Raw genomic sequence first — 20,450 nt, 5'->3', positions numbered from 1 at the left:
GTTTGTGCCACACTGCCACCTGCTGTGGGGAAGAGGTACTGACGCTAGAGAGGCGGTAGTGAACAGAATATTTAAATAAAACACAGAGGAGTATAAAATACACTACTAACAAGGGTGGGACGTCACTTGGGAAATATTGACTCAGCTGCTGCTGTACGGCAGCTACACCTTGGAGGTACTACATCATTTGCTTTTCATACTACTTTATATTTCTACTCCATTTCACAGGGGAATATTATACTTTTCAAACCAATTTATTGTATTGACATCTGTCACTGCCGGTTGCTTTAAAGATCAAGATTTACAAACCGACAACATGAGTAACTTATAAAATATTAAGTCTATTAAGTAGTTTAAATTAGATTTGCCTCAGTCAGCTACAACATTAAACTGCTGCTTACACAGCACTGCATCACCAATAATAACCCAGTGTCATATAGAAGACCTACTGCATAATGAGTACTTTGACTTTTGATACTGTAAATGCATTTTGCTACTAATATCACTATAGGTTTACTGAAGTAAAATTATGAATGCAGGACCTTTAATGGAGCAGTTTTACACTGAGGTGTTGTTACTCAGAGGATCTGGATGCATCTTTCACCACTGACGACATATACTGTGCAAACTGTCCACGTTTTATTTTTATTTTTTAAATTAATAACCAGAGAACCAGTGAACTTGTTCAAAAGGTTTCATGTCTACAATAACTAGTTGTTTGATTACACAGGCTATCAAAACAAGATTAAGGTAATTGCGTTGGCAGTTCTGTGATGGCCACACCTGTGACCACACAACACACTGCAATGTCAGTTCCCTCTGCACCTACACTTTAGTTTCTTTCCACAATTTTACCCTTATTTAGTTTAAGCACGTTATAAAGTAAATAAACACATGGGATTTGTTTAATACAATACACACACTTTATTTATCCTTTTTGACAGTACAATTGGTTCTATTTGTAGCGCGCACATTTAGTTAACTTTTGTACAGTCAACTCTTTTCTTTGTTTAAATGGTTCATTCTAATTCTGTTTTGTTTGAGTTACCAATGCAGAGGGTGCTGTTGCTGCTGGTGTTGCTGAGTGGTGTCCTGTGAGGCTGGGTCCAAAAGGGGCCGCCCCCAGAAGTGCAGCCATTATATGGAGGGAGCGGCCAAATTGGGCTGGACCAAATGGATGCTGCATCATGGAGGGGAATTAGGGATTTAGTTTGTATAGGCAACTATTTCTTTAGACTGTTAGTTGTTGATATATGTTGTTTAGTTAGTAGTTAAAGATATTTTTTGCTGACAGGCTGATTGTCGGGTTTTGTTTTCTGTTGTTGAGTTTGTTGCAGTGTTTGTTGTTTAGAATCCCCCTTTTTGTTAGGATAATGGCCTGATCAACCATTATATATGTGTCCTTTGTTGTTCAGTGTGTAGGTCTGTTTGTCTTTTGTCACCAAGGTGTGGCTGAGCAAATGTGCACAGTCAACCTCCCATGGGCAAATAAAGAGGCCACTTTGGTTACATTAGACAGAGTAGGAAAAGAGCACATTAAGAAACAGGGAGAAAAACAAAATACCAAAGAGAAACATTGCATAGTTAATTTACTGGCATTTATCACACACAGAAGCCTGTTTCTCAATAACACAAGAACGGACACAACAGTGTCTGTAATGTGTCTTTTACATCAAAGTTATGAAATTTTAGGAATATTAGATGTGAAAGCTGAAGCCGTGTTTCATACAGTTTGACAGAAGCCTGATTACATTTATTTGGGTACATTTTTGTGAAAGATGTGGCTGTTTAACTCAAATACATTTCCAAGTTTAGATGTGAGGAAATATTTAGGTAGTAAAATGCTGATTTTAACATCTGGTAGGAAGATGAAGGTTTCCAGGTGCCAACATCCAGGAATCTTCATTAATCAGAGTCACTGCTGCAGGAGCTGCTGGAGGACTGAAGCAGGGATCAACACAACAGATCAGACATCAACGAATCACCTCAACCCTCGAAAAATGATGTAAAGAATACTTTGGCAGTATTTGACCAATCATATAGCAATATATCTATGATTTGTTAGTTTACATTAAGTTGTACTGTACAATGTTTTTTTATATTCAATGTTCCACTGTGTGAATCCAGAATAAAAATTAATTTCTGGAACAAATAAAACCAACATTCAATGCATGATGTTTGAGAAAACGAGTGAATCTTACCCCGTGACAGTCCTTTCCTTTCTTGTGACACTTGCCGTGCTTGTGACCATGCTTGTGCTTGTGTTTGTGCCCATGTCCGTGGCCCTGTCCATGACAATGTCCGTGGCCCTGTCCGTGTCCGTGTCCATGGCCCTGTCCGTGTCCGTGTCCGTGGCCCTGTCCGTGTCCATGCCCTTGACCCTGGCCACAGCAAGGCCCAGGTCCATGTCCGGGGAGGCCTCCGTGTGGACCGTGGGGCTGTGGAGGGTAGTTTGGTGGTGGGACGGTGCCTGGAGGATAGTGAGGGTAACCCCCTGGCATCTGCTGAGGGTGGTTAGGGTAGCCAGGGGGGTACTGGTTTCCTAAACATTAGGAGGAATCAGATGTAGGTCAAATTTGGCAAAAGTGACAATAAATTATGTGAAGCACAGTTATCAGACATGGTTTAAAAGCGACTCTTTACCTTGGTTGTGTCCGTACATCCTGAAACTTCAGATGAAACTACAAATCCTGGAAATGAAAAAAAAAAGAACTTTAAATAAATCAACACAGTTTGTCTTTCAATACGCACATACAGTCCTTTCAAATTTTAAAAAGCTCAAAGAGCATCGAATCATCAGCGGAGTTTCGGAGGTGAACCCACCGTGTGCAGGAGAGTCGACTCACAGACGCAGCCGTCACCTGCTGGTTCTATTTATGTGCAGCCGCACCTCACTTTGAAGCCTGAACTCCCATCAGGACATTTTTGCTTTGTGACCTAAATGGGTGTGTGTGTATAATCTTTAACATGCAGGAGCCATATAAAGATACAGATACACACACCCACACAAAAATTGTGAGATTTTGTTGAGCTTTTTGTCCAGCTGCCAGAGATGTTATTCATTTGCAATCTCATGACACTTGAGATGTTTGAATACAGTTGTGCTTGAATCTTTCTTTTTTTTTTTTTTTTGTTACTGCTCGGTGAACTGATTTTCTGTATTTATCAAATTTATCAGACAATGTGATATTTTATATTAAGTTTAAGCATGACATCGATTACATTTATCAAGTGTTGTCAAAGCAGCTGTCAAATACAAAACACCACTGACTGGTGTTGGGTCAGAGGTGCAAACATGTTTGCAAATGGAAGATTCACAGTTTACCAAATCTTTGATTATACAGATGATAAAAACAGAATTCAAGTGAATGTACTGGGAAGGTGCAGGGTGTGTAACTGTTAGTGAAAGACACTGCTGAACAAAGGTCTTAAATTCAACCTTCCCTGGGTAAATAAAGATAATATAAGTGCACAGTGGCAGATAACAGTAATAAGAAACTCTGAGGTCAAATGAAAAAAGGAACAAAAAGGCAAGACACTGTTGAGATTACTTGCTTTTATGATGAATGGTTTTATGTCGTTTATCACGAGGGGACAACTGTGATCAGCGTGTAATACACAGAAATCATACAGAGTGTCACACAGATGGGTGTAAACACCATTTAAAGAAATATCATTGGTCATCTGTCAGAAGAGAGTCAGAGCTGTGCTGCTAAATGGCTCTAATGTGTGTGTGTGTGTGTGTGTGTGTGTGTGTGTATCTTTAAAGTTTAAATTTACTGGGTTAATACTTAATATAAAACAACACAGCATGTGGCAGCAGAACATGAATCAAAAAACCTTATGTTGCATTTAATATCGGCAGAGTTGAAAACACATGCTTTAAAGTGTAGGTGGTTGAACAGCTGATTATTTTTGTAGGTAGGAAGATGAAGGTGTTAAGGTGGCAGCTTGTCTGGTTTCCCTTCACGTCCAGGAATCTTTATTTAGTCAGAGTCACTGCTGCAGGAGCTGCTGGAGGACTGCAACAAGAACAAAAGGATGTCTCAATCAATTCATTCGTTTAGTAGAAGTTATTATGGAGATTCATAAGTAATTGCCATTGTAAATACCAAACAAATAAAGTGTTGTGTCACTTAATTAGATTTTTTTTTAATGATGAATGTGTTCAAGAATCCAGGAATCTGTTCATAAAAGGAACATTCAAGTTTGATCATTTCATCTGCATTTATTTGACGTTTGGCCAATGTTCACTCTCCTTTCAGCTCTGTTTTTGGTCTCGAACAACTCAGGGAAATATCTGGCTGTTTAACTGCTAAATGCTCCAGTATGTTCACCATTTAATTGCTAACGTGGTCTGTTGTTTGGTGCTGGGCAGGTGACATTTAGTGGAGCATTTTCACTGAAAAACCCTCCTCTACATGCTACAGTCAAAAAAAAAAATCTCTATGTTGTTGAATCAAAACAGTAAAGCTCCGGAGAGCTGAGGGGAACTGTAAAGTTCAGTGATAATGCTCTGTGGGTTCATCTCTGTGAGACACACCTTTCACATTAAACAGGGTCATTTGATCCAGTGCTGTTATCAAAATCTGGATTACAGACACTTCATGCTGCTCTTTCACCTGCTGTTTCACCAAGCAGTGACTCAACCTCAGCAACTTTAATCATAGAGATGGAATCAGGAGACGCTCATGTGAGTCGTTTTTGGAGCAGTTAAATGGGTTACTTTGGAAGATGTTTTGGTCTGATGACCTGTTGGAATCAAAATCACTATGTTTTTTCTGTTGAGGATTATTATTATCATCATCAATATCAAAAGTCATAGAAATATGTTACTTGGTATCTCATGAAGAATTGTTGAGGCAATTGTGAACCAAACACTGGCACTTGAGTAGAGAATAATACAAATAGTTAGAATTCTTCCTCTGCAGACACAGAGCAAAGTCTCCAGTTTCATGTCCATTCATGGAAGAGCTCTAAAGATATTTCACTCTGCACCACTGAATAAAGCATGGCTGAAAAAAAAAATGTGGCCTAATCAGAAAGTATGTTAGAAAATGAACTGTTCAAAATTAAAATATATTTTTAATTAATTATTTTTTTTAAATTTGATTGAGATTCATGGATAAACAGTTTTTTTGTCTGTTTAATATGAAATGATCTATTTTATTTCAAATGTTTGTATTATCTCTTGTCACTTGTACAGTGTTTACTTTGACACACCGGAGACTTCACAGTTTTCACTTTCCATTGCTCAGTAAAACAACTGGATCTTACCCCATGACACTTCTTTCCTTTCTTGTGACAACGACCATGCATGTGACCATGCTTGTGTCTGTGGCCATGACCATGACCATGACCATGTCTGTGTCCATGGTGTCCATGTCCATGTCCATGATCATGTCCATGTCCATGGCCATGGCCATGACCATGATCATGCCCATGTCCATGTCCATGTCCATGTCCATGTCCATGTCCATGCCCATGCCCAGGGCCATGGTCAGGTCCAAATCCGCAGCCAGGCCCTGGTCCATGTCCATGGCCATGACCATGATCATGCCCACATCCATGTTCAGGGCCATGGCCAGGTCCAAATCCGCAGCCAGGTCCTGGTCCATGACCATGGCCTCCATAAGGTGGTGCTACAGGATTGCACACAGGTGGACCACAAGGCTGAGGAGGGCAGGGTTGGGGTGGGGCCGGGCCCGGGGGACATTGAGGGTATCCTCCTATGGTTTGTAGTCAAACAAAAAGGGTGGAGCTAATCATTTTCTCTCGCAGTTTGTACACATTTGATCAGAGTTTGCTCTTTGAAATTCAGTGATGAAAGTTTGACAAGAAGGAATGAGAGAGAGTACAAGTGAAAAAAGACTGAGAAGAATGAACATAAGACAATTAAAAATGAGTTTTCTTTTTACCTCTGTTGTGCCCGTACATTTCAAAAGCTCAGATCCAAACCCTGAAACTGAAAGAAGCCATTTGAATTCACAGAAATCCCCTCTTAACAAGAGAACAGTCCCCTGGACTGTGGACTGTGGACTGTGGACTGTGGAAAAGGGGACCGCAGTGTGCTTTGTAAAATGTTGGCAAACCAAACAGGCAGTGCAGGTCAATATTACATCATACACTTTGGGTTAAATATATCACAAAGCTTGTCTCACGTGACTTAATGAGGACATGTCTTACTGATAAACACATGATCACAAAATAATGCAACACTGTTAACAAAGGAAATACATTAATGCATGTAAGCAAGGCAGCAAGCTGATCAGTGTTTCTGTAGTTGTGAGGACACTCCTTGACACAATGCATTCCCTTGCCCCTTAACTTAACCTTAACCATCACAACTAAATGCCTAACCTTAATCTTTACTCTAACCCTAACCTAAACCTGATTCTAAGATAAACCTGATCCTAGCCTGAACCCTAAAGCCCAGTCCTAACCCTCAAACAGCAGTTTAAAGTTGTGAAGACGAGCCAAAATGTCCTCACAATGATGGTTTTGAACCAAAATTTGTCCACACAACCATACTAAGACATAAATACACACACACACACACACACACACACACACACACACACACACACACACACACACACACACACACACACACACACACACACACACACACATATATGGTAAGTGTTCATAGAAAGCAAACTTACTGTGTGCTGGAATGCAGTTCCACAGACACAGCGGTATACTGGTTGTTGTTTTATATGAAGCCACACCTCAGCTATCCAATCCAATGCTGATCATCAGGGGCAGTGCTTGATTTTTTTTTTTTTTTATCCTTAGTGAGGTGTGCAAACACACAATTGATTTTTTTGTGCTCTTTAGAACTACACCGTCGCCCATAAAGTTGGAATAAAATATATTTTATCTCTTCTCATGAAATGATTGTGACAATGTGATTTATGCTTGATAGATATGTATAAGTGTATATCTTCTCAAAACTTTATTGATCAGTCTCTTCCAATGTTATTACTGATGTGTGTAAATAGGAATAAAAAGAGGAATGTGTCTGAAAATAAAAGTATTACAACTTTATGGGCAACAGTGTAGTTATAACACAACTGTTGACATGTTTTTGTCACCACAAATCACCAGATAAGGAACAATGGCAATAATATCAGTAGATTCATAGCATCATGGATTGATACAGCAGAGTTTTGGTTGTTGTTGTTGTTGTTGTTTTTACCCCAGACAAACACAAACAAGGATTACGTAAGCCCTATGATTTGGGTGCATTGCAATCATTATTAAAGTCACTAAAGAATTAGGAAAATAAGACACCATTTACAACCACCCAGTGGTGTTACTAAGAATGACACTAGCAATGCACACCAATATCACAGCCAGCCCCACCACACCTTCCCTCACAGATCCAACTCAGGATGTTGCCCAGGATTCTTTAATTTTTCTGCAAGCAAAACCTCAGTCAACATCATTTGAAATTTGTCATAATCACTTAAGAATTCTTCACAAAAGTTGTTTCATGCCCATTTACCATAGGACAGTGCCATGACTTAAAAGGAAAAAAACCTGAAATGTCCCATTGGTAAGAAGAGAGAACGGCTGAAGCTGCGTAGAGAGAATCCAGCCATCTTTGCTTTCACTTTGTGAAATTTATTCCATCAGATATTTATACCAGACCAGAATGTGCTGTACATATGTTCTGTCAAAAGCTTGTGTCTTAGTCCAAATATAGTTTGAGTCATTAGGTGATAAAATAAACAGGTTAAGGTATAAGCTAAGAGGAGGAAGGTTTCCAGGTGACAGCCTGTTTCATGAAGAAATCTTCATCTAGTCAGAGTCACTGCTGCAGGAGCTGCTGGAGGACTACATGGGGGGTGAACACAAGAGAAAGACATTACTTCATTATTTCATTCCTCTGGACACAACCACCAAACTGATTTGAATTTTATTTGATTATCTTATTATTATTTAGCCTTTAAACTTGAGAGTGTGAGGATGGCAGCGAGTCATTCAATTCTTGACAAGAATTGGAAAGAGATTGTCTTTTGTAAATCAATTTCCAAATTTGGAGCAGAGAAGGAAAAAACTGTGTCCCAAAGGTCACCGGTTCAAGCCCAGGACAGACAGGACACATTTGGGTAGGGAAGGAAATGAGTAGTATTTCCTCCTCCCTTATGGCTGCTGCTGAGATGCTCTTAGGCAAGACACTAAAGCCCTAACTGCTCCAATGGCATCAAATAAGACTGTGGTTGTTCCTGGTGTGAATGTAGGTAACTGTGTGAAAGTGAGTATAGTGCACACGTGTATTTGTAACCTTCAAAAAATATGTCATCAATAAAATAATCAGTTCTGATTAGGCTGGACTGCACAAACTTTTTGTGCCTGTTTGTGTTTCACATGAATCCTCAACTGAATGCCCTTTGTGTTACACTGTGCTGCTGAATCTCACCCCATGAGAGTCCTTCCCCTTCTTGTGGCACTTAGCATGCTTGTGGCCACGCTTGTGCTTGTGCTTGCGTTTGGGTCCATGTCCATGTCCATGGCAATGCCCGTGGCCGTGGCCTCCGCCATGTCCATGGCCACCATGTCCATGGCCACCGTGTCCATGGCCATCACTATGTCCATGGCCATGGCCTCCTTGAGGACAGTGTCCTCCTGGAATAAGTAATATCTGTTGTAAATTCAATACTTTTGGAAGAAAGAGGTGAAGATGAGCCAAAAGAAACTGTGTTGTTTACCTTGGCCGTGTCTAAACATTTCAAAACGTCAAACCCTAAAATTGAAGAAGACAGAAATTAACATTCACACTTCCCCTGTGAGCAAAAGACTCACAAAAAATAACCTGAGATGGCAACCAACTTTACAAACGGTTCCACCTTGGAAGATGTAACTTTAGGATGTTTTAAGTTATACTGAAAAATGACCGTCTCCCTCTCCACATATATGCTTATTCAGAGTTAAAGAGGGATAGATCAAAACAAACAGAAAGTTTTAGAGGTGAACTTACTGTGAGCTGGAGAGCAGATACACAGATGCAGCGGTCACCTGCAGCTCCTTTTTATGGACAGCCACGCCTCAGTCTGAAGCAGTTCATGGAAGGTAATGCCTGAACTTCCATCAGATAATCTTTGTTATGTGAGGGTTTAATCTGCATCGCACAGTAAATGGACACGTAGTCAGGTTTACAGTGAGAACGCTACATTCAAATGTGTTAAAATAGCATTTACATGTTATTTGTACAGCCTGGTTTGCTAAGTTGGTAGAGCTCAAGAGGGGTTTTGAGCCCCACTGTGGGCGGCACCACCTCCCATGGGCCCACCACCCGTGGGAGGTGCCGTAGGATTTCAGTGCATTGTGACAGCAGTTGCCCCTGCGACCTGGGCCTGGACTCAGACAAGCAGCAGATGATGACATGACATGTTATTTGTAAAAGTGTTGTGAACGTTGTGAGACTGTCATCTGATATCCTCTGCTAGATTCCAGTCCAGCACACACACAAATGCACATCATTCAACCCTGATGTTCAGTGAATTCATTTTTAGTTCTTTTGTCCTCTGCAGACCTTGTTTGACAAGCCTGATTGTTTGGCACCTTTTCTCAAAGCCAGCCAGTGTCACTTTATCAGCAGAGAAAACCTGTTTTTTTCTCTCTTATCATGATTGAACCAAGACTGTTGGTCTGAGCGGTCTGTTGTCTTTGCATGTGTACACACAGGTACACACGTCCTCTTATTCACTCTGTTTTTAAGCTGTTTCTTCAAAGTCGCTTTGTGTTGTTCACAAATCAAGAAATCCTATCCTTTAACTAACCTTTAACATCTCATGGTACACACCGACTTTTTTTTTTTAAACACATTTCAGTGCATAGACCTAATAAATAAATATCCAAGATGTGTCATTACAAGACCTGCTCATCACATGAGACGTGACTTCTGTTTTCAAGTCTCATGTCAAGTTCATTATTGAGCCTGAAGTGAAATCTTTAGGAGGCCAAGTGTCAAGTCTCATGCCAAATCTTTAGGTAGTCGAGTCATTAGGGAGTCAAGTCACAAGTCAGGTCTTTAGGGAGTTATGTCTCTTGCATTTGAATGTATCCAAAGCTAAAGAAATCACAGTCATACAGACTGTCTTTCAACAGCTATTCATGGCAAAAGGGCTGAAATCCTACAGACCTACAAATATTTGGGAAATGTGTTTGGTCACAGATCGGAATTTAGTGAAAATACATGTGTCATTGTGAAAAAGGCACAGCAGCATCTGTACTGCCTGAGTAAACTAAACTCTGTTCTGTCCTCAGGATTAAACCTTTTCTGTTGTTGTGGGAGAATTCACCATACAGTCACCACTGTCCTCTTTCAACATGCACATACTAACCTTAAAATGACTAGAGAAAATCAGTCATTCTTCCCATTCACATAACATTGTGAAATCACTGACACCGTGCAGTGTCAGTTAGTCATCCGAACGGGCGTTTGTGGAAAAAGGTGAGGGAGGTGCATTAAAAGCAGCTTTTTTTATCGGCATCTGTTGAATGATTAAGACTCTGTACAAACAATTGACAGTTGAAAGCACAAGCATAACTTTGTGTGCCTGTTTTCAAGCACAGGATCCAATGGCTGCTGGGACTGAAAACCCCCGCAGCATGCTTCTGCTGTCACCTGTCCCTGCACCTGTGCTACACAAATAAACACACTTACCTGAGACACTCCCATGGGAGTTTAAGACTGTCAAAGGTATCAAATCACGCATCAAGAACATTCCAACACTCCTTCGCACAGCTCTTAATCAATAACACATCTTAAAACATGCCTCGTCCTTTAACGCCACTTTAGAAATTCAGGTGTGTCAGTGAAAACATTAGTGGTCAAAGGGCAGAAAACCTCACGCTTCGGTAACAAATTCCCTCTCTGCAGAATAAATGAGGATCTAATGAAGGGCAGAGAGCCCGGCCTCATATACAGTACACAGTGCCACATGAATACTTACTGTCTGAATGGTTAATTCAGACAATTTAGTTTGTTTATATCTTTTTCCTGGTGCAGAGGTGATAAAATGTACACATTCTGCACCTAAAGGTCAGTAACAGAATTTGAATTTGCTGTGGTTGTCACAACACTTGATCTTATCAAACCCTGCAAGTTCTGACTGATCAGCAAAAAGTCTTGTTTTGTTTTAATTTCGAAATGTGCATTGTGTGTGAAGAAACCAGGGGGGTGTGTTCACTGAAGACAGCAGTCACAATGATACCATAGAAAAATTCTTTATTCTACATGAAAACAGTAGTGAAGGGACAGGAATATAAGGCAACATGGACCCAAATGCTTTCATACACTTTAGAAACCACAGCACATTAGCTGGGTGTCTTGGACAGCAGCAGATTATCACAACAGATCTGTAAGGAGCAGCTCCTGGAATGTTGATGTAGAAACTAAAAGAATGAAATGTTTCTTCATCTGATAGATTCAACTCTGAAAACACAGCTCAAGCACTAAGACGGTTCAAGAGTCAAAAAATACCCTCCCATCAAAGGTCTTCACAGCTTGACCTTCCCAGCCAGAGGACTGCTGGGGAAAAGTGTTGAGAAGCGACCCAGGGTCCAGATTGGAAAGACGTTTCTGTAGGAGGTGTAGCTGATGGCACAGCTCTTGTTGAACACGCCTGAGATGTTCTCCTGGTGAGGCGGAAGCACAGAACGTCACATATCAAAGCCTACACAATATTTCATGTTGTCAGCAGAATAAATTGCTATACAGTGAGTTGTATTAATGGCACAGTAAGATATGTATAATTAGAGTGTGTAACATGTAAGTAATAAAACATAAAGCAGAGACTCACCTGTGGCCAGTCTCCAGTGGGCAGCTGCTTGTCAATCAGGAGCTGCACTCCTCTCTCAATGGCCCTTCTGTCAGGATGCCTGGTTTTATGCACACAAGTGATTTTACTGAGTTCAAATACTGAATATAATTTTTACTGAATTTGATTATTCAGTTATATTTTGTTTGGATTCAGTTCAGTCTCTTTTTTGATTAGATTCATTTTTACCATTAATAACTGCATGTGATCATAGGCGCAGCTGATAAATAAATAAACATCATAAATACATGATACGTGACTAAAATCAGTAGGACAGCATCAGTCTGACCTGGATCCCACTGTGATCCATCAGAAACAACAGGTCACTGAGCTGAGAGCTACTTCACCTGACAGCCATGAGGCCTAACAAAGCCCAGCAGGTGTTGTGGATTTGAGCAGAGCTGCTCTGGACGTAACGCCGCTGCTCGCACGACTCAAAGTCCTCCCCCCAGCCCCCATCCGGCATCTGTCGGTCCAGCAGGAACTGACAAGCTTTCCGCACCTCTACACACACATCCCTGGTAACGGGGGTAATTTAGTAATTTAGTATAAAGGCTAGGAGATAATGAGCGTCCTGTGTGGCCTGTTCAATCACATGTAAAATTTCAGTGATCAGTGTTTGGAACTCTTACTCATCCTCGTAGATGTGACCCATGCAAGCAAAGGCTTCAAGGCCAAACCATATTCCATAGGTGAAGCACACTCCCCAGGACCTGAGCACAAGCAGAAACAGAGTGAACCTGACCTGCTGATGAGGTCGGACCAGAGAGGCAAGCATGGAAAGAATCAAGGCAGTGTTGGACAACGTGTGTTTACCTATAACTCAGCAGTTACATGGACGGACACACACACACACACAAAAACTGCTCTCCAAATACAGTAGTAGGATATAAGAAGGGCTCACCCTTCCCAGGATCCATCAGGCCTCTGTACCTTCCTACAGTACTCCAGTCCTTCTCTCAGAGTGGACCTGAATAAGAAATAGTACATTTTTACACTCTTCATCTCTTTACCATAGAGTTTTAATCCCAAACCCAGATATAATGTGGGTAAGAATGTCATTTTTTGGTGGATTCCTCTTCCATCATGTGTTTTTATGTAGGTGTTTCTGTGTCATTCAGTAACTACAACAACAAGTATGCCTCCAAACAAGTGTGTGTGTTATGTAGAATACCTGATTTCCTCAGCACGGTGTTCAGGGTAGGCCTTCTGGAAGTGCCTGAGAGCCTGCATTACTGCTGAGGTACACTCCACATACGTGTAATCTATCATGATATCACCTGTTTGTGTGTGTGTGAGAGAGAGAGCACAGTGTTACTAATAAACATTGCATTTCACAACACATACTGCAGCCTCTCCTGAACAGGGAACATGACAGTATTAGGCTCTTTGCCCTTTAATATTGCAACACTCGCAACGGAAAATTTTCCAGTTGATAAATGTTGAAAGGAGACTGAAATGTCAAGTTTATATGTGACTCCTTGTTTCCCTTTTTTATATCTGCGTATTTGGAAGATGAGTCACACTGAGGTTCCTCTCAGGGGTTACACCACTGAGCAGTGAAGTGAGTTCCCACACAGAGGACAGTTAAATATGAAATCAGCCCTGTCTCTAAGAACAAGAAATCAATGCAGTGACTTTTTAGGTCATGCTTTTTTCCTCCATCTCTGCTACTTTGAGTAATAGCACAGATTGAAACTAACATTTTAAGACTGATCATATCTGATAATCATCATCGAGCGCATGAAATGGGTATTGAGTAAGCTGCTGACTACACACACTCACCGAACACCTCAGAGGGGTTGAGTAGCTCCAGGAGTCTCCCCCCTCTCTTAGTTTCATATGTGGCAAATCCACCGTCTGAGTTTCTCATGCTCAGAAGCTACAAGGAGACAATTAATACTTTAAAGCGGTAATAGTGCAGAACTACAGAGGCAACTTTTCAGCAGCACAAGTGTACAAGGGAACTTGTGGCTGTAGTTTGGACTGCAGTCTGGTTATGGTTTGTGTATGGATTAAACAAACAGGATTTAACATATTAATTAAAGAGACTTGGTTCTGGTGGTAGGATTTTGTTCCCTTAGCAAAGAGCCAGGCTAGCTTTTGAGAGCAAAGTGCATAAGACTGTTTTCCAAAATGACAAATTTGGAGCACATTAGTGTATGGAGCTTCTAAAAAAACAGGTAAACTGGTCATCCATTCATTTTCTGTCTGCAGACTCACCACGTTGACGGCATCATATAGACGCTCCGAGGTGACAGACTGGCTGAGAGAAGGACAGAGCTCCTGCAGCAACATCACTGACTTCAGGCCCTCGGCTGTGCAGTCAGCCACGATCCAACCACAGTCACGGGTACTGAACGGGAAGCCACCCTAAAAACAAAAACAAACAAAAAACCCCCAAAACATAAGGTTATACGGCACAAAGCATGTACATGTTCATGCACAAGCCATGCGTGCCTCCCTAGATGCAATTTCCACAGGAATTTTAGTTTATTTATTTATTTACTGTGAAAAATGTTGACAAGTGGCTCTTGTGTGGAATTACTTTTACCTTGTTCATCTGCCTGTAGTACTTCTGGTATTCAGGAGGATTCTCAGGTATCTGGTGGAATGGAAAAACTAGTCAGGTATAAGAAATCACTTATATGAAAGCAGTGGATGATCATATTACACTGCTTTAATCCTGAATGCCCTGTAAGGATGTGTTTGTTTCCGCTGTAAATACCAGTTTAAAGGAGGATTAGCTTCTGAAGCTAGTGACATGCACTTTCATCGAACCTGTGTGATGGTGAGGAACTGATGAGCCTGTTGGAGACACTCAGCAAACCTGGGGTTCTCTTGGGCTCCTGCCTGAAAGAACCCAACACACAGCTTATTATAATCAGCTACAAGATACACTTCAGTTGGGGGTCCATGGCAAACAGAGCACTAAAACAGCTGGAGGTCCCAGCAGCTCAACAAGGTCAAAACTGAAAGGCTCGTCACTGACTGTAAAACTCTGCAGCAAGAAATATGTTCTCTAGATATTTAGTTTCTCTCCCCTTGGAAAATACCACACAGCCTTTCTTCATTTTAAAAATATATCCAGAGATTCCTGTTTCATGCTGATGCAGAAAAACTTGTACACACATACACAGTATCTCCTGTCCCTGAGACTAATGCAGTGTCGTCCCTGCTGGTGTACCTAAAAGTCCATAACAGGTAATACAAAACGCTGCATTTAGAGTCCTAAAACATATTCATATTACAGCTGTTCTTTGGTCTTTATAATATATTCCTGCCTGCCTTGCTTGCATCAACAACACAGAGGTTGTGCTGAGGTTTGTGTTACCTCGAGGAAAGCCTGTACAGCAAAACAAGTGTCCCACAGCTGAGATCCATTGGTTCCCTGTGCAGAACAAAGAGAACAAAACAGCCAAACACTTAGATTAAGTTAAATCTGAACTCACCAAACGAAAGTGAAACTCTTACAGACTAAAAGAACCAACATGGGGAGTGAAAAGCACAGCCTCAAAACGACTGCTGCATCTGTACATGTGCACACTGCCACACAACATACAAAAGTATCAGAGAACAAATTCTCACCTGCATTTTCATACCATCCAGTCCCAGCCTGAAACACAGAGAATGGACTGTTAGTTTATCAGCAGTTTACTTTCAAGCATTGATCACTAATGAATGAACAGCTTTTCACACCATACATATATATTTCATGTATCTAGTGCAAGTGCTTTTCTTTAACAGCTAATTGAGCAGTGATGGTTTTGAGGTTTGTTTTCTTGATAAGTTGTTGAGTTGTCGGACTGACCAGAGGTAGTCTGGGATCCTGGACACGTGCTCCTGAAACACTGGAGAGGAGGGACCATCTACATACCAGCGAACCAGCATATTGATAGTCTTGGAGATCTGAGGAGAAAGGCCAATACTTCACGTTCACACACACACACACACGCTTTTCTTTAACAGTGCCACTAAATGGATGGATTTAAAATCCTATGGAAATAAGTTTAATAAGTCTTTTTTTTATCCTGCATCATATTCTATCACATCTTGTTTTAGTTTTATTCCATTTCTATTTTATTTTTGACCTTCCATATACACAGCCCATACTCTACTCAGTCTGTGTTCTTTGCTTTGTATATCTGTGTGTTTATTACCGGTCCAATGCTGATACATTTAGTGAAGCGGTCGTCAGCCTGGATGTGCTCAAACAGCTCTTTGACAGCCATGCCTCTCAGCGTGGTGCTGTGGTGGGCTTCGTACACATTTAACATCACTGCAGGGAAACGGGAACGGAGTCACATGGTTAGGGAGTGATTCAAAGGGCAGCTTTTAGGAAAATTCCTGACATTTTTTTCATTGTATAAAAACATCCCGTAGCCAGGGATACGCCTATTTTTTTTTCCATTTAATACATCTCACTCGAGAGCCTGTTGAGAGTATTTCTGTTCTGCAATATGCAAAACAAAACTTACAAAACTTTAGATAAGTTGTAATTATTGGTCATTACACGCTGCCTGTTTTACAGCAACATACATCTACAGGCGGTGGTTTATCATCATGGTGCACAGCGTGCAGTGCATACTTACTGTAGGCAAATGTGAGCAGTGTGCTGTGAGGGGTGTACATGTCACATGCTGCCACATTGTTCCTCTGAGCAGGCCAGTTGATGGTGGAATAGTCTTGGACATAAAGCTCCTACATAAAAAAAACAAAAAACAAATTTATCACAAAATCAGTTAATGATTACTCATTAATGAACTTAATCGTTAGCTGCAGCCCAACTATTAATACTGATTGCACTGAAGCTTAATTTCAATAGTGCTGCATCATGATGTACACAACATATCATCTACATTTAGTGCTGAGAATCAAACACACAGAAAACAAACCTGAGCCTGGAAATGAAAAGCACACTTTCAGATGTGTCCTCTAATCACTTCAAAATTCAGAATTATCATTGACCTCTCTGGCTGGAATGTACAGAGTATGGCGCCCCCTTGTGGGACAATTTGGCTTCAGCACCTGTCTGAGGCTGAGGATCAGGGAGTCCTCTTCAGCGGCCAGTCTGACAGCATAGCAGTAGCTCATGGGTAGGTAGACCTGGCGACAGTGACACCACAGAGTAGAGGGGTGGGCTGGCATCCAAGCTGGGAAAAGCCTGGAGCAGACAAAAATACAAACATCGTCCCTGAATTGATTGAAAAAAAAAAAATGTTCACACTGCCATAAATATTTAACGGGAGAAAAAACAGCTTCCCGAGACAATCAGAGATATCCTGCTTTGCTGCACTTTGTCACCAGACGACAGAACATAAACAGCAGTGATTCAGGTTGTTCTGAGTTCAGAAAAGCTTTTACATTTACTGCTGATGACCTGATGTCTGGTCTTTGCCATGTCAGATCATCTGGTTCACAAGGCAGTGATACCATTTACACTTCCAACTGCAGCAGCGGGAGTTTGTGTGGGAGAAAGACAAGATATCACAGCACCTTTTTAAAGTCAGGATCAGGTTTGTACTGGTGGAATATAATGATGTTTTCTGTGACCTCAGCTGAGATCCCCAAGCTTCTTCTGTGTACTGAAAGCCTGGCTGAAGGAGGAAAGAGAGAGAATATAAGGACATCCAACTCACCACATCTCTGGTAGGAGTGTGTTCATTCCCTCCCAGCTGTAGACATTTAAAATGGCCAACCAGAATTTACCCCACGAGGGAATCCCCACTGCACCGCCTGAACAATATAAAAAAAAAACACTGTTTATCATTTATCACTGCTGTGATAAACAGGAACAAAGAGCTGACATGTTATTAGAAGCATGGCTTCACATTAAATCTGAAGGAATACAGAGAAATAACATATTGCCCTTTTTATAAAAAAATGTTTTTCCCATTTGGATGTTATGGGATGGTAGCATGTGTGTTACCAGCAGAGAGACATGATCAGTAATCAGTACTGAATATGAGCATTACTGTATTTGGGTGACTGTGGCTTTATTAATAACATACTGTATGTTTAACTGAGCTTTGTGCTTTTAGGTATCATTTCAACTTCCTCCCCACCTTTGCTGTGCAGGTTATTCCGGGCTCGAACCATGTCAGGATCATCAGGGTCTACTCCCAGGATCCTTAACGAAGTGTAACTCAGTGCTGTGCCAAAGACGGTGGACTTATCTTCAATATGTCTGCAGAAAAACAAACCACACACCCACAGTGCTGCTATAATCTATATTCCAGACAGTCTGACACTGTACAGTTCTGTAATGATTTTGTAGCAGTGGGGATGAATGGAAATTTTGAATGACACTTCTGGTAATGACTACAGCAACCTTCCTGGGGCAGTTCAATAACAGTTATATGTAGATGCTTGTATCATAAGTTTTCATTTCACTTTAAACACTGACCCTATGTTTGTTTATTTTCTGGAATAGGGCAAAAAAATTAAAACACCAGGCAAACGTCATGTCTGCTACCTTTGAAAGATGACATCATCTTACAGTAGATGCGTATTAGTGTTAATATCAAAAGACCAAAAAAAAAAAAAAGTGTGCTGTTGACTTACAGACCCCAGCCTCCATCCGGCAGCTGAACGGAGCGCAGGTACCTCACCATCTCCTTCTTCCACGCCTCGGCCAGAGGGATCTTAGCCACATGGCACGTGATCAGGAGGCCTGAGAAGCACACACGTGGGCACATGTACAGAGACAGAGGCAGAAGGACATGCATGAAAAAAGTGGTATCATGAAATCCTCAGCTGTACTGTAACAGCTCCAACTGCACTTTTTCAACAGCATTTGTCATCATATCAGAAACAAATTAAGCAAAGAGATGGTAATGATGGTTAGAGAGGTGGCTTATAAGATGCTGAACTGTCACTCTGTCTGTGTCTGTCAGCATCTTTAAAAACACTGGAGGGTGCCACGTTCTGCACGCAGTGGCATTAAACTAAACTTTTATGTGGAAGGACGAAATATAGCCACAGAGTATTTCAGGTATGAAATGAAAAGGCGGGGAGAAGATGACTTGTCTAACCTGGGAGCAGGAAGAGAGGTCCACCGTAGTCCCCTGCCCAGTGACCGTCCTCAGCCTGGAGGTGACTGTAGAAGTGCATACCTTTCAGGGCGGCTTCCACAGCTGTGTGGGCAGCTGGGGAGCCAGACACAAACTTACTCTGTGGAGAGAACATGACGTTAGAAATTAACAGTAAATTTCAGGAGCCTACAATGCACTTTAAATATAACTAAGAGTTATATTCTATTCCCTTCTCATCATTTCAAGATTGTAACTGAGTGACTGAACTAACTGTCTTGTTAGACAGATCAAGTGTAGAACTGCAGTTTTAACAGAACTAATAACTTCACTGTTATATAAGAGGAAAACGGATGGAAAACCCACTGTGTCCAGGCCTAATGAGTGGGCTTCCAGCATGGTCTGCTCTCTGTCTGGGGTTTCCTGATCTTCCACATAGCGCCAGGTCTGCCTGCCCTCAACATTAGTCAGCCTCCAGCGGCTCAGGTCTGTAGCTGGCTCGGTCCTGTACGGCCCCCCTCGTCTCCGCAAGCACCTGCAAGAGAAAGCTTCATCCTTCAACTTATTCTTTGTATTAAAAGTAGGACACTCTGCATAAAGAGAGGTGTACATTTGTGGATGTTTATTGGTCAGACAAATTGAGCTGCTCTCTTAGGATGAGCTACAGGTGGAAGACAATTCCTTTCAGTGCAGGTTTGTGGTTCCATGCTAAGAACATTTGCACAGTACAAAATGTACTGTGTAAACACTAACAGTAGTCCCCATGCAGGAGAGGGTCTCCTGTCAAGGTTCAATTATTCACTGTCATCAGATTATAATTAGAGACATTACCATGTGACTGCATTTTAATTTTATAGCTGGTTTAGGTGGAGCTACTATTTATACTGTATACTTTCATCTACAACAGTGCATCACATTTTATTAACTGATGATTTTTAACTAACTAATGGTTAGGTAAGTAAAATCAGGATCTACAAAGTAAATTACTACAACTAACTAGGACATGAAGCTGTCAGGTAGTAGAGTATATTGGCATAATAACTATTTAAATACAGTTGCCAGTGACTAAATGTGCTTAGTTAAATTCCACCGGCTAAATTAATAAATACAGTGAGTTGCTGGTCTTTTAGGATAATGTACCTCTCATACCTGTGGTGCATTTTGACAGCTTCACCAACAACAGCTAACTAAAGTCACACCTGTGTTCAGTCGCAGATACATCAATTAAACTTTTTAAGAACACTTGATCACCTCCTGTCGCTTTCACATCATTATTGCGGATGAAAGAAAACTGAGTGTAGTAGTTTTGAAGAGATTATCCGTTAAATTATCACAGACATATACTCACGTTCCCTCAGTCATAGCTGTGGTGGACAGATACAGTTGAACCCTCCGCTGAACCAGGTGAATGAATGTCTCTTCAGCTGGTCCCCACGGCTCTGCCCCTTCTTCTGCACTCTGCCTGGGAACTGCAGTGCATTGAAGACGCTATAGTTCACGTTTCAACACAGTTCGGACCACATTTCCCATGGGACATGGCGGCGACATCCGAGGAGTTTTCCCCACATGGAGAGACATGGGAAGAGAC

General features: G+C 41.3%; 3 protein-coding genes across 3 annotated transcripts; all 3 read right to left on the bottom strand.

The window, feature by feature from the left end:
• Positions 1-922: 922 nt before the first annotated feature.
• On the bottom strand, positions 923-3,400 carry LOC121194896 (zinc transporter 7-like). The gene is made up of 4 exons (XM_041058028.1): positions 2,824-3,400; positions 2,644-2,690; positions 2,202-2,542; positions 923-1,941 (listed from the first exon to the last, which is right to left on the bottom strand). The coding sequence occupies exons 2-4, from the start codon at positions 2,660-2,662 to the stop codon at positions 1,906-1,908; spliced, it is 396 nt and encodes a 131-aa protein (XP_040913962.1). The 5' UTR covers positions 2,663-2,690; positions 2,824-3,400; the 3' UTR covers positions 923-1,905.
• A 3,998-nt stretch (positions 3,401-7,398) lies between these two features.
• On the bottom strand, positions 7,399-9,111 carry LOC121194898 (zinc transporter 7-like). Its single transcript, XM_041058030.1, has 4 exons — positions 8,987-9,111; positions 8,718-8,752; positions 8,429-8,634; positions 7,399-7,842 (listed from the first exon to the last, which is right to left on the bottom strand). Exons 2-4 carry the CDS (start codon positions 8,734-8,736, stop codon positions 7,807-7,809), a joined length of 261 nt encoding a protein of 86 aa, XP_040913964.1. The 5' UTR covers positions 8,737-8,752; positions 8,987-9,111; the 3' UTR covers positions 7,399-7,806.
• A 2,141-nt stretch (positions 9,112-11,252) lies between these two features.
• On the bottom strand, positions 11,253-20,300 carry lss (lanosterol synthase (2,3-oxidosqualene-lanosterol cyclase)). The gene is made up of 22 exons (XM_041057360.1): positions 20,211-20,300; positions 19,229-19,397; positions 18,866-19,004; positions 18,396-18,504; positions 17,897-18,018; positions 17,471-17,567; positions 16,860-16,995; positions 16,424-16,532; positions 15,992-16,110; positions 15,643-15,740; positions 15,420-15,447; positions 15,166-15,222; positions 14,613-14,684; positions 14,386-14,436; positions 14,055-14,204; positions 13,617-13,713; positions 13,006-13,111; positions 12,736-12,801; positions 12,464-12,544; positions 12,179-12,349; positions 11,814-11,892; positions 11,253-11,649 (listed from the first exon to the last, which is right to left on the bottom strand). The coding sequence occupies exons 1-22, from the start codon at positions 20,222-20,224 to the stop codon at positions 11,512-11,514; spliced, it is 2,208 nt and encodes a 735-aa protein (XP_040913294.1). The 5' UTR covers positions 20,225-20,300; the 3' UTR covers positions 11,253-11,511.
• Positions 20,301-20,450: the final 150 nt, after the last annotated feature.

The sequence above is a fragment of the Toxotes jaculatrix genome, chromosome 15 (assembly GCF_017976425.1).
Source record: "Toxotes jaculatrix isolate fToxJac2 chromosome 15, fToxJac2.pri, whole genome shotgun sequence".
Taxonomy (NCBI): Eukaryota; Metazoa; Chordata; class Actinopteri; family Toxotidae; genus Toxotes; species Toxotes jaculatrix.
This window is presented reverse-complemented; position numbering and strand designations above follow the sequence as displayed.